The sequence below is a fragment of the Amaranthus tricolor genome, chromosome 1 (assembly GCF_026212465.1).
Source record: "Amaranthus tricolor cultivar Red isolate AtriRed21 chromosome 1, ASM2621246v1, whole genome shotgun sequence".
NCBI lineage: Eukaryota > Viridiplantae > Streptophyta > Magnoliopsida > Caryophyllales > Amaranthaceae > Amaranthus > Amaranthus tricolor.
This window is the reverse complement of record NC_080047.1, coordinates 37,288,510-37,302,644: the sequence shown is the minus strand read 5'-3', so window position 1 is coordinate 37,302,644 and position 14,135 is coordinate 37,288,510. Positions and strand designations below refer to the sequence as shown.

The 14,135-nt window shown below is 34.1% G+C and overlaps 1 protein-coding gene across 2 annotated transcripts; it reads right to left on the bottom strand.

Annotated features, from left to right (window-relative positions):
- Window positions 1-1,230: 1,230 nt before the first annotated feature.
- Window positions 1,231-13,777, bottom strand: LOC130816066 (cyclin-T1-4-like). Of its 2 annotated transcripts, XM_057682649.1 has the most exons (7): window positions 13,600-13,777; window positions 12,012-12,600; window positions 10,866-10,947; window positions 10,634-10,762; window positions 9,397-9,572; window positions 3,144-3,289; window positions 1,231-1,568 (listed from the first exon to the last, which is right to left on the bottom strand). In XM_057682649.1, the coding sequence occupies exons 2-7, from the start codon at window positions 12,593-12,595 to the stop codon at window positions 1,513-1,515; spliced, it is 1,173 nt and encodes a 390-aa protein (XP_057538632.1). In that variant the 5' UTR covers window positions 12,596-12,600; window positions 13,600-13,777; the 3' UTR covers window positions 1,231-1,512. The 2 variants fall into 2 exon arrangements, with proteins under 2 accessions (XP_057538632.1, XP_057538640.1); XM_057682657.1 differs by lacking the exons at window positions 1,231-1,568; window positions 3,144-3,289 and adding an exon at window positions 8,584-8,971.
- Window positions 13,778-14,135: the final 358 nt, after the last annotated feature.

Genomic DNA, 14,135 nt, shown 5'->3' with positions numbered 1-14,135 from the left:
AAGGACTATTATTATTATTATTATTATTATTATTATTATTATCATTATTATTTATACGTTGTTTGACGCATAAATATAGCTTCGTCATTAAGAAGTTCACACACTCATGTCCCAGGACCAGCGCATAATTAGCCTATTAAGTTTTGGGTGGGAATCACTTCTGGTCGGATCATTCTCGAGTTTGATTATGCTATCTTTAAGTCGGTTTAACATATTATGAATTTTTTTAAGGAAAATGTTATCTTTATTACTACTATTATACCGATTTTAAGGCTACAACAAAGAAATATTGACTCAAGATATAAAATTTGACTAAAATGTTAAATCCTGACTAAACATAATGACACATAATTGAAAAAAGGCAAAATTAAGAAAACGTCAAAAAGTTCGAATTTGTATTACAATCGATTATGTCCCAATTTTTCTGTATTTACGAGTAGGATTTTTTTGGGGTTACGTGTTAAAATTTCTTTGTTATAACCACTAACTTTCAGTTGACTTTGGGATCAATTTCAGATTGAATTAATTTAAACAGGTGTACTTCCAAGTGATTTTGTGCGGTGAGCAACAACAAAGACGCACTATTGAAGATAGTGATAATAAAATTTTGTTTCACTTGAAATGGAATGTATTTACTAATTCATGATCTATTTTGTACATGATGAAAATCTTCCTCAATTGTGTAGGAACTTTTATGAAAGCAATTCATTTGGCCAAGATCGATTGATTTGACTAGCCGATTTTAAACACACTATTAAGACCAGCTTGTTCAAAAATTAGTTGATTCATTAGTAGTTGTTTCAACCATTATCAAATACAAACGTTAGACAATTTGACAACATACCATCCATTCGTGTCTAATAAGATAAATTATCCAATGAATTATTTTACCAAACACCCACATACATCAATAACTACTATTATTTACACTTGTGCATGCATGGCTGTATGTATATAACAGAACTACATCTAAACTACTCCTAAGGTAATTGTGTTAGTACATAAGGAAGAAATCACCAAGATGACCTACCCTAAGTCCATATCACATGAAAAAAATGGCAAGTACAACAAATACTTTCTTTCTACACCCAACCTGCCCAAAAACAGAACCACACTATTGGACTTGAACCATTGTATACCTCCCATCTTCGATCGCATGTCGATGCGCATTTTTAACTACAAACAACTCATACATCAGTATGAATTATTCAAAAAAAAAAAAACAAGTAATTTTCTCGAATCACAATTTGAAGATATTAGCAGGAGCACAATCAGAGTTAGCATTACTTTACAACATACATCAACCAACATTCCAATCTGTTTTGGAAAACAAGTTGGAAGCTCCACACAAATCAATCTTTCACAACCATAAAATATAACATGTCTGAATATCGCTACCCTATACACATGAAAAATCAGCTTCCATTTCCATGTCTTTAATTACACTTTCAAACAACACAAACAATCAGCAGATCTAGAGGGTCCAAGACTTTGGTTCGGTCCCTGATACTATCACCATGTATTCATATTTGTTCCTGAAAAAAGCTCCATTAACTGCTGCGCTACATCTGCAATCGGAAAATGATACAAGCTGAACAATGATATAAATAGTAATAAATGGCAAAACAAGATGTCAGCATATTTACGTTGGCTGATCCAGACACCAGAACATTCGCACTCCCTTGAGATAATTCTACAACACGAGTGCAAATAAACAAAGGACAGATAGTCGATCTTGAAAAATTCATAAGTCTATAGCAGTAGTTTGTGAAGCTATTTACAATGGAGTTAAGCAAACCCCTTAAAACATGCCCGTAAAAGATTTTTTCCTTATATCCGTATGACGGTGTCACATGATTCACTAACCTTAATGTGAATCGGAAAAGGCGATTTATGGTCGATTTTCGGCTATATTGGGGGCATTTCGAGCGAATAGCATATCTGCGAATTGTTGTATGTGGCCGTCTCACTATGAGATGCCTCATACATGGGTTAAATAGGCCAACTAATACAAATTATGAGAATATAGCTCCTTGTTTTGAGGCCATCTCATTGAGAAATCTCTCATAAGAGTGGCCAATTAGTTTGTGAGTTATGTTACACTACCGACTTTGCCCCACTACCTTTGTTTGCCTTTTTTCACAAAATACAAAACATAGATGGGAGCAGGAAAGGGGGGGAGGGAAGAGAGAAAGAGAAAACTGAAAAAGCTTCTATATGAGAAAAATGGAGCTGAACAGCAGTTTTGGAATAGTAGACCAACAAGTAGTTAACTAGTTATGATACGAAACAAAACTTGTTAAAAGAAGCTAGAGTTGTTATGCCGTTAATAGGTAATGGTCATTTCTTATAGAGATCTAAAATAGGTATGAAAAGTCAACAAACATGTACACAAAAGACATTAACCCTCAGAAAGATAAAGTAGCTAAGACAACAATCATTTCAGGAGTTAAAGGCCAACAAACATCAGATTCAGAACATCAAAGGCAAGAAAAGATATCTAAAATAAGTTCAATCTGATTTCTAATAGAGAAGGATTAAAAAAAACAAATCAGTCATCCCAGATGTGTAATTCATTACATCGTATTTGTCTGAGCATCCACAGTTCGAAATTTACCAGGGACCCAGGGAATCAAGAAAATAAGCCACAATTGTGTTTCAGGCTTCTCCATATGGAAGATATTTTATTCATGCATCTAAATCTTGTAATGTTAACCACCTTGCGAGAAGTGTCTCCTCATTAATTTTTCATGGAATGGTTTAAATATTATGATATATTATAAATTTTACAACCTTCATTTCACAAGTATCCTTTACAGGCTAATTTTTCTAAAAGGCAAGCAAAAAACGTAGTTAAAAATTTTGGATGACAGCTATTCAATTGTTGGATCACAAAAAAGACTTTTTACAATGAGATTGAGATCTTTACAAGCCTCCTTGCAATTTAAGAAGTTGAAAGGTAAAGTGGATATACATAAAAATTAAGAATTTAAGCAAGAAAAGTGAAGGGATCACCATGTTGATGTTTAGAAGCACCCATAAAAATAGTCCAAATTTAGAAGTTCCCAAAATTGAGAAGAGATCGAATAACTAGGAAACGGCGAAGGCAAATCAAGAATGAAATTTTACACATAAGCATATACCTTGAAGGACAGCTGGTGGAGTCTGAAATTCCTGCCAAATGCTCAAGCAGGAGTCAAAGTTCATGTTCAGCATCTTGGCAGCAACGTACACAACACCAGCAGCAATTTGATGGGGCTTAAACTGAAGCCATAGAGAGCTGCGAAACCTGCAAACAACAGCATTTGCAACATCAAAAAGACTGTAGGAGCTGAAGAAAGGCTGATTGAAAGAACATCCAAAGCAACTGAATCTATATAGAACTTCAGCTGTACCTCCAGCAGCCTGAAAACAATACATCAGAAAAAAACAAGGTCTCTAGAGAGGCAGAGGACTCCAAAGCTAAAGAAGAGGGAGGAAAAAGGATGAAAAGCAACATTCCTTCCAATTTGGTTGCAAAAAGAACAAACTAAGACATGTTTCCTTACCAAAAATAAAGGTTGAACTCTTCATCTGGATGCTGATAAGAGTACAAAAACTACAGATACACTTCACAATCATATATAGAGATCATACCAGCTTCCAAGTAAGCTCTAATAGCAGCTTTGTTACCACGGACATATTTGTAGTCCAAAAACTCAAAACATTCAGATGGCAGAACAGAGGGAATTGATAAGTTAATCAAGCGGCCGACCATCAGAAAATTCAACCATCACTTCCAAATATTATGCTTGGAATAACCAAGTGGTGGTATTTCACAACACTCGTAAAAAGAAAGGGAAGCTCGGCAACCATTCAAACCCTCTTAAGATAGTCACCAACACCATAGGCTACATCATCACTTGTTTGCCAAAATGAATATTTAACCCTTACCCAACAGAAAAAATGGCAGTTGATGATAGAGCACCATCATCCATATGAACATTTTCCAAAAAAAAATCAGGGCCGTTAGAGACTGCTCACTAATTAACGCAGTGCTTTACTCAGAGAGACTCCAATAGACAACTCCTGTTTCTGAATAACTTATAAAACTTACTTGGACAACATACAAATCTCAATTTTACGTGCAGTTCCTAGAACATAAGGAAAATTCTCACCTTGAAAATACGACAAGGATACAGGTACTCAACGTTACAGTATAAGACAAGGGGGGAAACTATCCAGTTATTTGTGTATAGATATGCAACACATTCCATTTTTGGCCAAATTTCATGCAGTTCTTGAGTACATAAGGAAAATTCTCACCTTGAAAGTACAACAAGGATACAGGCATTCAAGATTACAGTATAAGACGAAAGGGAAAAGCTTCCAGTTCTTTATGTGTAGATATGCTAGAGCTCATTACATTTCCATTTTTGGCCAGATTTCAAATGTCAATAGCCCAAGTTAAATGTCGAAATGTAACAAACGAACTTGATCACTTAGCGCCTCATCTAAGTGCTCAATGTATAGTATGTACGTTCTTGCAGAACTACATTCTGTAAGCACCATCTTAATATTCATAGGACATATTCCTGCTTGGAAAATAATGAGAGAGATTTGGGATGTTTATGCCAAAGAAACATGGCAAAGAATACAAAGTTTTCTACCAGTAGTTCATACTTTCAATTTTATGAAGTGCGCCTTTTGTTTGGAGGTGAAAAATAAGGAATGAGATCAGTGTGCAATTACACCAATATAGCCATGTGAATAGAAGAAAGAGTATGTGGTCCCCCATGTGGGTAGTTAAAATGCGAACTAGGGTAAACTTGTCGGTGTCCACAGAAATTGGTGCAGTTAATTAAAATTTTCCCAAAAGGGAAAATGTGTGCTTCAAAAAAAAACAGAAAGTATATACAAGGATAAGAGGATTGACGGCAAATAGAAATGAGTCTTCAACCAATACACTCTTATTGTAGCAAATCTAGCATATAGACACCCTTTTTTTATTACCCTTACCCTATGTCATTAAATAGCTCCCCCACTTACGCTTCCCTCTAGATCTGTCAAAACAAAACGATCAAGCTGGTTTTGGGTTGTATCATTTTTGATTGGGTCAATTTCGGGTCGGGTAGTATCCTTTTCTTATAGTTAAAATATTTTTCGAAGACAAATATATACTTTGTTTCTATAGAATATATTTTATATAAAAACGATCAATATCCCGATTTTATCATCTTAAAACTACAACAATTGTGGACTCAAAGTATTAAAAATTGACTAGAAATGTAATAGGTGCCGGCAACAAAAATGATGACATTGGAATGAAAAGGTTGGCCAAATTAACATAACATGTCAATACAGTCAATTCGACCCGATTCTTTCCTAAATTTTCAAATCTAGTTATTTTCGAGCCACGAGTCAAAATTTTCAAGTTATGACCCACTAATAAGCTATAGGGTTCAAGTCCTTCCACCTAGGTGATATTAAGGGGTCAATATACACAACCTTGTCTTCGTTAAAACAATGTTGTTTCTAATTGACCAAATCTAGCATCTAGCTAACCTTACATAACCCCAATGTTATTAAGGGCTTCCACCTAAGTAATGGTTTTGGAAAGTCGAATGTATACAACCTTACCCTTATTGATGATAACAAAAAGAACTGTTCCCAATCGACCTCTGGTAGCAAACACCATTCACAATTTCACATATATAAGAAATGCACTAAATTAAACGAGCATTTTGAAATAGTCCATTTGAATCCAAAATCAAAGCAATATAAATCTTTGGCCCAATCATAATAAAGGACATAAATTTAGCATCCAGATAAGATTCCATTATTCCAATGTCATTAAATGGTTCCCACCTAAGCGGGGTTTGGGAGTTGGATGTACGCAACCTGACCCTTGTTAGAAGTAACAAAGAGGTTATTTTCGGCTGATCCTCGGTAGCAAATATCATCTACAACTTCAAATAAATAAGAAGTGCACATGATTTAATGAACCATCTTAATACAATCCATTATAATTCAAAAGAAAACTATAAATCTTTGGACACATTAAATATAGCATCTAGACAAATAAGCAAAATTAATTAACAAAATCAATGTCTTAGATTTTGTTCTCCTCCACTTAGAAAACAAAACTAGTTAAATCAAAACATATCATGTCAATTTTTTCGAGAACATATTTTGCCACTTGAGTGAGATTCTTCTAAAAGTAATAATGTAACTAGTGTGGTAGTGTAATAAAATGGAGTACTAAATTACTTATACAAATCAAGATAATAAATAAACAAGGTATTATTTCCAATAAAAGATCAAAATAAATATGACACATAAATTAAGCATACCTTTTGCTACATAATTCAAACTAAATATTGTAAATACTGACATCGATTTGAAAAAAGTGAAAAAGCTTCTACAGCCTTTTAAGGCAATTAATTTCAAATAAGCTCACACTTGCCAATATATGCCAACCAGTTCATATTAAATCATATAAGGGTCAATAAGATGAATCTCTTACACATATACCTTTTCAAGTCAAATAAATTCTGATAAGTTTGGGTTAGATGCAATATGTTCAACTAAGTTTAAAAAAATACATTTAGAATGGAAACTGATTGATTTTTGGTAAGTTGAACCACATTTATCATAGTTTACTAGTTCATAAATGACTTATATAACAATCATAATCTGTACTTATCCTTATCGGGAGAATAAAAATAAAAAGTTCAAATTGTGTGATTTCTATTGAAATAGAAAACTGTGTGGACGAGAATCAATGTGGGGACTATTTCCTAATATGGAAATGTAGCTTATTGATTGGGAAAACTTACAAGATGTTCTAAACAAATAGGGCATTCCAACATTTTTAAGAAAACTTCTTACATTCATCCCAGCACATACAAGAAAACCCCAAATAAAGTGTACAAGAAGGAATCCCCAAATGCACATGGAACCAACATTTTGGATCTTGAGTTCACAAGTGAGCTACTCAAATGAACATGACATGGTTAACATTTGGGTCTCTGAAAAAGTCTATCAGCTCATTAAGTGTAACAATCCATCAAGATGATGAATTTCATGATATTGCTTTAGATATAGCTTCTTAACACATTTACATCACTTCAGCCATGTATGCAACACCAAGATAAACAAAGAGTCCACCTCAATATTGAGCAAATTTACGTGAAACATAGTCTCAACGGTAAATAAGTAACCAAGTTAGAATAACTACAAGATAAAGTCAACACGAAAAGTAACTCAAACACCAGTACCATGGATAGTGTTGCACATATTTAGAAACAAAGGAAATGGAAGTAAAGGACCATCATCGTCTCGTTAGAATAACTACAAGATGAAGTCAACACGAAAAGTAACTAAAACACCAGAACCATGGATAGTGTTGCAAATATTTAGAACCAAAGGAAATGGAAGTAAAGGACCATCATCATCTCTCAGCACCCCCCTTAACCACACACAAAAGAAAATGGGAGACCACAGGTGCAGAAGACAAAGTGAACTGCTTAAAACTAATTTATCTAAAAATTATACTTGTGCATCAAAATAAAAACCAAATAAAAGACATTTGAAATTCTAATTAACTCCCAAGCCCTAGCTATATAGAATCAGGTTCCAGATTACTAAACAAAGTCCACGTAATGTGAAACACACCCAGGGATTTCAAGAACGACTTTCTAACATAGAAGAGAAATCTTTCACTCCCCAATTAAAATGTAGGTTTTGAAGGTTAGGCTAAACCTCAATTTATCCTAAATTCCCCGAATGGAATATACTCTATGTAAGTTAATATGTTGGTGATTTGTAGTAAACGTTCCGATCAATTTCCCCCCTTTACCATTTCTTGAATCTCCGAGAAGCGCCATTTACATCCCTAAACCAGCCATATCCAAGTTCCAAACAATAAAATGTTGAAAACAATGATAAAGTACAAGTAAATCCCGGTATCTAGAGCAATATAAAAGGTTTCAAACACAAGACTCGAAAATTGGTTTCAGCTTACCAGGTTTCTTCTACATTTACGCACCCTAAAGGATCAGCTCACAACATAAAAGCCAATGAAGCAATGGCTGTTAAATTCACTTTTTACTAAAGCTTTGTATTCTTATCCACAAATACGAGCTTTAACTATGAAAACGTTTTTCAAATTTCAAGGACCTATCAACAAAAGAGTAGAATACACTGCAGCAGGTCCTAGAAATTTTTCTGACCAAGTCCCTTCAATCATAACACAAAACAGACAGTCACAGACCACTCCAACAGCAAGATACGTGAAAGTCATCTTAGTAAATTTGAACCATCAATCTTCAAGTTAGTTTTAAATAGCTCACCAAGGCTAGCGCCTATGTGGGCAATGGGTCAAACGCTTTGATAAGACTAGCCAAGGCAATTCCATAAGGCGAGCGCCTTGTAGTACTTAAAGGAAAATGCTCCGGAGCGCCTTTTGGTTGTAGCCTCAAAATGAAGCTCTTTCGATGCAAGCACCCACCACATATGTTTTCTTTTCTTTATTTTTCTTCCCTTTTTCTTACTCTTTATATTTCTTCTTTTCTGTTTTTTTTTTTTTTTTTTGGGGGGGGGGGGGGGGGGGTAGAATTTCCTTTTTTGTATTGTGGGACACCTCAAAGGCTCAAACCCAAAGGCTAGTACTTTCGCTTGACACCTAGAGCCTTTAGACGCGCCTTAGGGCGCATGGGACCTTTAAAACTAAAATCGTCGCAACAAAGATCAGCGAGTGAATACCGTATATTCTAATTTGCTTTTCTTTTTTGGTTCAGTGACAATAAGAAACTGAAAAAGTCACTAGAATCCTTTATGGAACAAAATCTAAGTCAATCTGCTACTATCAAATACCATCTTGACAGGTATTATTCAGGTTAAGGAATCCATAACACATCGGCAGTTCAACCTCAGATGTAAAACATAACTTCATGATAGCAAATCAATCCGCCAGCTAGGCATATCAACCCTGCAATTATTTTGCGTGCCAAAAAATCAATACTTTACGCTGTAGATAAAAGTAAACAACTGCTCATAAGAAACAATGACATGAGATGAAAACAAAAAACAATATCATGAAATAGCAAATATCTTGGAAAATACATTCCCCTAAACCAGTTGTTGATAGAAATTCAGTGATAAGATAACCATCCACTTTGCAATTCTCTAAATAGAATGGGCCTTCATGCACTTGGGCTTGAGCTCTCCACTTTTAAACAAAATAAGGATAAATGAACAAGCAAATTCCAAATAGCAATACCTTACACCAAAACATTAAACCTTTAATTACCTCCAAAGCCACTACATTCCAACACAACATCGCTTCAAACAAAAGGCACAAGCAAGCAAAGATTGTGTAATACCAAACAAAATATCTTACTTCTTCAAACTTACCCTTCACTAACCAAGTTTAATGCTAGATTCATCAAGTGTGTCTGTGAAACACCTAGCTTGTTGAGGATTAATGTCAAGGTATCATAAGGATGTTGCACACTGAGCTCAAAATTCAAGGTAGTCAATATTAACTGTTCTGCCTCAATAATTCGTTCCCGATATTGCTCAAACCAATCCTGCATGGTGTAACATTTTGCCGGAAGAAAAATGGTGAAACCATAAAACTCTAATATAATCAATTCAGATCTACGTACAATGACACTAAATCAAGAAATAAAGGAATCAGAAGAGTATTTAAAAAGGTGAAAGTATAAGCAAACTTTTATGCATATTTGCATAATTGAACTCTATTGTTATGCAGTTCAAACTAATGGCATACAATAATGCATGACATTCTTAAATCAAGTCAAGGTAAGCAGCCAGACAATCAACTTAACCAGACCCAATCCAAGTTTCAGACTTCACCAAACTATACCCCATAGTAAGATCTGAGATCATTGCTAATTACAAGTACGTCGGTGGTAGAAATGTTCGAGATGCTAGGAGTGCACTTCCGGCACCTCCAAGTAGACTAGCAAAAAATTTATTTTCAAAAAAGCAGGTCCAATGTGCTTCATATGTATACATTTGTACGTGTTGTTTTGTGATGGGGGAGGGCATATATGCATGTGTGTTTTGGTGAAGATACGTACTAAACAACCACCATAAAAGTAAGTCCAGGAGACTAGGACACTGAAAAATCTGAAACTATTACTCATCTGAGAAACGCTAAAATCATCCAAGAGATGTTACTACTTGATGCTAAATGGATGAGCATGTGATGTGTACATTATAAATTAACTAAATTAAATGAAAACTTCATTACTTTCCAAACAATAGAGAAATTCACAAAAGAAACATACTCGAAAGAACATCTAAAGCTTCAAAAAGTCATTAAAAATTTACAAAAATTATATACAAGCTTGTATTAGTTATTTCTTTCTCCTAATCTAAGCAATATTTATTTTAGAAAAATCTGACTTTGTTCTTGGGTAGCATTCTTCTTCCATAATGATCTTTTAAAAAAATCCAAAACAATCATGAGAATCATATGGCCACAAGAATAAAAGGCATCACACAGAAATGCATATACCAACATCTTCATTTAAAAAGTTGTTTTTACTGCAAAAAAATCCTAGGCGAATATGAAGTGGTAGCCACATTTTTTAACATAGTAAACACAGCTAAATATACTCACAATAGAAAGCATGTAGAAGCTAAAATTTTGATTGTGAAGAATTTCGCAAGAAGATTTCAATACGTCATTCAAAGGGCGTATGGTCTCTTCAGACTTTGCAGCAAGGAAGACAGCAGCTGTCGCAATCAACTGCAAGAGAAATTCATCAATTATGTCACATGTTACCAAATCATCTCCTTAATACTTCCAACAACTCGTCGATGATAGGAAATAGGCATTATAATTAACTTACAAATCTATCATGGCAGGCATGAGAGCGTCGGACGAAAAAGCGATGGCACAAAACCATTGCAGTACCCATTGTTGTTTGTGGCCTACATAATATATAATAATGTAAATAGAAAAGCAATACATCACGGAGTAATTAAAAAAACACAAACACTAATTAATTACTTCCTTTGTCAAAAAATAACTTAAAAATCAGATGGCATGAAGTATTATTGGAATACTTGGTATTTGCTTATCATTAGTCGTATTATAAAGAAACGGCAATGTAAATTTTTTAATGAATAATTACTTTCAATACCAAATAAATAGAAAAAAATGTACAGGTGACGTGAGGATAAGGTTAGTCCAACATAATTAATCAATCAATAAGGTAATGTGCAAAATGTGACCTTTCAAATTTGTGTTCTATTTTTTGAAGATTTTTCAACCTTTTTGTAGTCAACTACAACCTTTAAATACTCTTAATTTTATAATACAGCCATGGTAACCAATCTGGCCAAAAACCTTTAACGTTTGGTTGAAGCAAATGGACATTTGCCCTGTTTCAGGGCTGAATTCCAATTGTAGGGTTATTTTAATGGGTTCTTCAATTTCATTCAAATGACAAATCACATTCATGATTGAAAAAAACAGTCAAACAATCCATTAGTGGTGGTCAACCACCTACATTGGTTAATTTAACTTCAAATTAAAAGGGGTTTAGATGTTTGTATTTACCGAAACGGATAATACCCGCGGTGCCAAGGTGTAAAAAAAGCAGCATTACAGTTGTATCAAGATATGTCTCATGATTTTGGATGATATTTGGCAATATGACTACCGCATCACCGTATCGTTACGGAAGCTCGAACACAACCACAATTTTACAATATGGTTTGTAACAAACAAAAAGGTAGTTAAAAAGTTGAACTATAACTTAAAATGTCACAAATGGAAAATTTTGAAACAAATAAAATAATTATGTGGAATCTTGAAAAAATTGAAATGTTATAACTAAACCGAGGAAAATGGGGAGGAAAATGTAATCAAATTGAGGAATGAGGGAAATATAGCAATTAGCAACAAAGAACAATGTGGAATAAAAATGAATGTTGGTTTCAATCAAAAATACATCAAATACACTTCAATAGCAACCAAAGATCAAACTTACAAATCTAGCCGCATCCCTAGGTTGTGAATAAAGCCGCAATATGAGTATCTCAATCTTGTTTCATGTAAGACATCAATCCCATCTTTTCTAGAGGGAGAGCACCTCTCAATCTCCTCCTTAGACATAAAAATTGCACATTCTTCATCTTCCAGGTCAGATCGTCCACGTTTACCCACTGTATGACAATGAGAACTTGTACTAGTTGCAGCTGTAGCAGGAAAAAATAAAGATTCGGCTGAGGGATTGGTAGTCGAAAATACAAAATGATTTGATTGGCAATAAGAAGCCCCATCACTTCCCCAGGCATTTTCAGAGAGCTTCCTCCGTTTAGAAGATGGTGATACATGATGAGGCCTATAGTAATTTCCTTGGTGTGCTCGTTCTCTGCAGTTTCCCGGGACATTGGAGTGAAAGTCATGTCTCCTCATATCATCAAAAATCCTATTCCCAAATTGGTTATATCTATTGCAGTTATAATAGGCCTCATTCTGCATATAGTCATAGTTTTGGTTTCGGGGAAAGGTTCGTCCATGAAATTCAAACAATGTACCTCCTTGTGGTTGATAACTTCGTCCATAAGACATGTTTTCTGCGAAACCAAATAAAGCACTATCATGAGTGATTATTATCAGTTATTAAAACTGAAAAAAAATGAAAAAATAAATAAAGATACACTTCAAGAGGAGGAAAACTGGAAAAGCTGAAAGACGCCTTACTTTTAAGAGATACAGCAAAAACGCTCATATGTAAATATACTACTAATAAATTAACTTAAAAACTTGTTTTGCAATAAAAAAAATAGATATGTGTAGACAAACAAATTTTTTCAAATCAATACAGCACACAATGACAAGGCAAATCTTTACCAAAAACTTCAGTATTTCAGTATATTATCGCATACAGACTAATGAAAATGACAAAGCGAATGCTAATAAGATACAAGAATAACACAGTAAAAACAGGTAAATGTCATCAGCAACTTAGGCCGCAAATATAGTAGTAATGATCATGAGATTATAAGAAATAATTAAGGAAGATCCTTGAACGATTTCCATGACAACACAATCATAAATGTATGTTACCAATGATTATGGATGGTGATAGAAATTAACGAGAAAAAATACTGGATTGAATTGGATTCACATGAAATGTTTTCAGTGATTTTTCCATAACTATAATTTATTCATTTCGATCAATCAGAATGAATTTAACAATTCAGCACCCAATACCAAAGGATAACCAGCACGCAGCACCAAATGTAACCACCACTAAAATAGTACCAAAATCACAAGATCACTCCATAATTAAAACAAATAATAAAATTGCCAAAACTCAAAAAATAAACAAATGAAACTCCTTAATTTCATTAGTAATTCATATCCCAACAATCCACAAGGGGTGATCTACATACGCTATCGTCAATTACAAACCCTAACCCACAAAACTTGCTCGAGAAGGACAAATTTTGCCGCTTCAATCAACTTAATAGTGTTCCAAAACAAACCATTAATCATAGAATTGAAGTGCCAAACAGAAAGGGATCGGCAAGAAAACAAAATCAAAAGAGAAGATTAATGAAAAAACTTACAGAAATCAAAGGGATCGATAAGAAGAAAGAAAAAAGATAAGAATCGTAGTACAGATGCGCATATATCACCGGCCGCCGAGCTAGGAGAGAATGGCAGGTCTGTGCTGTGCTTTCCCTTTTTTGAATGATGTACCGATTATAATAGCTTTAACGCCCTAATCTGCTATACGTTTTAAACACGCCATCTTCTCATTTCAACATTTATTCGAGTCTATTCCCATTATATTGCTCAAAAAAAAATAATTCTCACTTTGCATTATGTGGGAAACTATTTCCCACATTACCGTCCACGTCACATTTTTTTTTTAATAAAACCGCTACCTGAAATGGCGGTTTTGTTAAGAGATCTGAACTAAACCGCTACTTGAAATGGCGTTTTGTGGATTTTAATTTTTTAAAAAAAAAAAAAAATAGTAAACCGCCACTTGAAGTAGTACAAAACCATTTTTTTTTTTTTTAAATAAAAAGTAAGATAACCGCCACTTCAAATGGCGGTTTTGTAGTAGTACAAAACATTATTAAATTTTTTTTTTTAA